We start from the raw sequence: 4,151 nt of genomic DNA, 5'->3' as shown, positions 1-4,151 counted from the left end.
AGAGAGAGAGAGAGAGAGAGAGAGAGAGAGAGAGAGAGAGAGAGAGAGAGAGAGAGAGAGAAATGGCTTTTAAGAGGAGATCAAGGCCCAGAGAAGTAAAGCTGTTTACAGAAGAGGGACAAGCAGTCCGACCTAGTCTTTTGGCTTCTCACTGGATAGTGTACTATACACTCAAGTCCCACACGGAAGACTTTCTAAAGCCTTATTACATGCCGATAATCATGCCAGTAAATACTTCTAACCTCATGAAAACATCAAGACAAGCCCTGTTAAGAAGTCTTGAAAAGCTGGATGCGGTGGCACACGCCTTTAATCCCAGCAGGCGGATTTCTGAGTTCAAAGCTACCCTGGTCTATAGAGTGAGTTCCAGGACAGCCAGGGATACACAGAGAAACCCTGTCAAAAAAAAAAAAAAAGAAGTCTTGAAAAATGTGAACATAGCCGGGCGTGGTGGCGCACGCCTTTAATCCCAGCACTTGGGAGGCAGAGGCAGGAGGCCAGCCTGGTCTACAGAGTGAGTTCCAGGGCAGCCAGGGCTGTACAGAGAAACCCTGCCTCGAAAAATAAACAAAAAACAAAAAACAAAAAAAAAAGAAAAATGTGAACATAGAAAAAAATTTAATCTTGCAAATGAAAGCACTTAATAAGCATTTAATTTTTATACATTCTTCCGAGTGTTACATTTTAATGTAACTATTAAAACTTCAAAATAGTATGATAACTCAAAAGCAATGTAGGAGCTGAGGGGACTTTCCCCACAAGTATGAGGACAAAAGTTCAGATTCCCAGAGCACAAGCAAATGCTGAATTCAAGCCTAGAAAGGTGGAAATAAGAAATCCCCCAGAGTAAGCCGACTAAAAAGCCCAATCATATCAATTGAGCTTGATTGAGACATGGTGACCTTTAAGGTGACATGGAAGACTGACTGAGGACGATTCCTTATATCAACCTCAGCACATGCACACCTACGCATGCAGAACACCCCCCCACACACACACACACACAAAAACATAGAAAAGTAAATGTAACCAGGCAGTGGTGGTGGTGCAAGCTAGGAGGCAGCAGAGGCGGTCAAATCTCTGGGTTCAAAACCACCCTGGTTTAAAGAGCTAGTTCCAAGACAGCCAGGGAGATACAGAGAAACTCTGTCTCAAAAGACAAAAAGAAAAAAATGTAAATGGTTATATATCCCTATTTCTAAAATGTTTTGGAGTTGGGTAGTGTTCCAGAACTTGGAATTTCCAAAATAAAAACTTAGCTATTTGTAAAGCTAATTCTTCTTATAATATCTCAATATATCATACTCAAAAGGCATTAAGGTACTGATTCTTTGAATAAACTAAATGCAGGAGCATTTGTAGGTAATGTGTACCGACTACACATAGGGAGTTCTGACCATGGGAGCATCTGAATCTTGAGGAAGCGTTCAGTGATACCCAAGCACCTCCATAGATCTGCTCCCTCAGAATCTCCAAGACATCAAAGTATATACATTTTTATAAAGCTTTCCCAGTGATTCCAATTCATATAAACAGACTTGGAACTGCTGATGTAAACAAATCATTGCTTTAAAAATAATGTGACTGGGCTGGGGAGATAGCTCAGCAAGCAGTGTTTGCCTTGCGAGCGAGCGTGAAGGCCCGAGCTTAGGTCCCTAGCTGGGCACAGCGGTCAAGTCTGCAGTCTCGTTACTGGGAGGAAAGGGAGCAGACAGGCACACCCCTGGAACTTGCTGATCAACCAATCTAGCCAAATTGGTGAGCTCAGGATTCAGTGAGACTTTCTAATAAGGCAGAGGGTGACTGAGGAAGATACTGAAATTAACTTCTGGCTTCCACATGAACACACATACAATACTGCAAAAGGAAGAAAGCCAACTATAAGGAGAGGTCTCACAGCACCAACACTATAACCTAGAACACACCAAGTATCTACACAGCATAAAAAATGATGAGCAAGCCAGTCATGGTTTAGGAAATCAAACTGTCACAACCGAGTGCTATGACATACTAGTTAACAATAATTTAGAGATGTGCGTACAGAAGGAGCTGGGAACGCGCACGCGCACTGGCTTTATCACATACCTGAATGTCTATCTGCTGTTGCTGTAGTTTTTCAAGGTGCCTGATATGCTGCTCTATGAACACATTCATCTGTTTCTCGTGGTCATGACAGTGCACTTTCTCTTGCTTACTCTGAACGCTGGCTTGGTGCTCTGTCACGCGCTGTAACTGTTTATCAGTCTCCTGTAACTTAGTAAGTAACTCTCCAACACAATTAACCTTTGCCTCCAAATCACTCTGTACCTAAAACAAAACATCAAAATAGAATTTCACATTGTAGAAAGACATCAAAGGTGTGCTCAGGTCCTAGAGAGGTTATTTACAGCAACTGGTACTGAGAAGGTATTAAACTTGAGCCTCTGCTCACGAAACTTCTCATGATTTCATGCCTTTGATTTTAGAGTCACAAAATTAAGAGGCAAAATCGAGTAATCCTTAGGTATGTTTTGTTTCATGAACTATACATACATATTCTGGCTTCCACATGAACGTACATACAATACTGCAAAAGGAAGAAAAGCCAACTATAAGGAGAGGTCTCACAGCACCAACAACACTATGACCTACAACACATCAAGTATCTACACAGCATAAGGAATGATAAGCAAGCCAATCATGATTTATATACACCAAATCTGACACAAAAGATTTTATAATGCCAGGGAAAAAAAGATTCTTAACACTAAAGAGAAGGAAACAGCAAAACCCAGTAGCTTTTGATGCCACCCTTGATGGCATGTGTGGAGGGGACAAAGCTGAGAGTAAATGTGTATTGCTGCCATGAACACAGAACCAAGCTCGCCTGGACAGGAACCAAGGCCTTGGACTCGTAGGGATCAGACTCAGAACTGGCCAAGCCTTCTTCCTCTGTCCCAGATGTGTTTACAGACGATTAGTCAGTGTGCTAGAAGAAAAAGCAGTCATGGTGGCACACGCCTTTAAGCCTAGACAAGCTGGTCTCTACAGAGCAAGCTCCAAGAGAGCCAAGGCTGTGGAGAGAAGCCCTGTCATGAAAAACAAAAACACAGAAGACTGCCACCTGTGGCGGCTTCTTCTTGGCTGTTCAGTCTGAAACTGCTGCCTTACAGAGACTTCACACTGAGAGGAGCTAACCCCTCCTCCCATGCTGTGTACAATTAGCTGAGGTTCCAGGTTATGGTGGTAGGCGCCGAGGCTCCACGAGAGTGCATACAGCCCACCTGACCTTCAGCTTCTGTGTGTGTGTGTGTGTGTGTGTGTGTGTGTGTGTATATACCTGTCCTTTCTCCACTCTTTCACCATCCCTCCTCAGGGTTTCAGACTCAACTGTGCAGTGGCACATTCCTATAATCACAGAAGGAACTCAAGTCCAGACAGAAAGATCCTGTCTGGAAAGAGAACAAGGTAGGGATGGAGCTCAGTAGTGTGCTCGACCAACATGCCTGACGCCGTGGCTTTGAACCCTAGCACTACATAAGCAGGTGTTTATCTGTAAGGCCAGAACTTGGGGTCAGAAGAAAAGGATCAGAAGCTAAAGCTCATCCTTGGCTACATAGCAAAGTCAAGATCAGCCTGGGATACATGAAACTGTCTCAAAAAACAAAAACAAAAAACACAGCATTGGGTACTTCTCCAGCATAAGGCTAGGGCAGGTCAACAACCCTGAATCCGAGTCTTGACTATGCTTCCCGCTAGCTCTAAAACCTTGTGCCTGTCCTGACATATTTCTGCTTCCCCATTACAAACTGGCAGGCTAGTGTTATGATATAAAAGATCATGTAAAATCCTCTGGTCGTCCAGGAATGCAAGTCCAGCAATACAATGCAGCGTGACAACACTTACCTATCACCACACACGGGCCCTGGCTTTGATTCTTAGAGACTGATCACCCAGAACAAGGACTGCCAGCACTACAGTGATGATGTCCTGGCATCTCTAAACCAGCACATTCACAAGGGGCAATTTTCACAGCTTCTGAGAAACAACCCACAAACCACAAATAAGAAGAGCCTTTCCGATATAAGTACAGAGACAAAATTTAGAGCTAAGATGAAAGGATGGACTATCCAGAGACTACCCCATCCGGGAATCCATCCCATCATCAGCCA

At 43.6% G+C, this 4,151-nt stretch overlaps 1 protein-coding gene across 3 annotated transcripts in view; it reads right to left on the bottom strand.

The window, feature by feature from the left end:
* Kiaa0586 (KIAA0586 ortholog) overlaps positions 1–4,151 on the bottom strand; it is a 104,874-nt gene that overhangs the window by 88,783 nt on the left and 11,940 nt on the right. For all 3 annotated transcript variants that reach the window (XM_021201596.1, XM_021201597.1, XM_029541001.1), the window contains exon 6: positions 2,086–2,307. In XM_021201596.1, coding sequence (XP_021057255.1) covers positions 2,086–2,307 — 222 coding nt within the window. The remainder of the gene's footprint in view (positions 1–2,085; positions 2,308–4,151) is intronic.

The sequence above is a fragment of the Mus pahari genome, chromosome 7 (genome assembly GCF_900095145.1).
Source record: "Mus pahari chromosome 7, PAHARI_EIJ_v1.1, whole genome shotgun sequence".
Lineage (NCBI taxonomy): Eukaryota > Metazoa > Chordata > Mammalia > Rodentia > Muridae > Mus > Mus pahari.
This window is presented reverse-complemented; position numbering and strand designations above follow the sequence as displayed.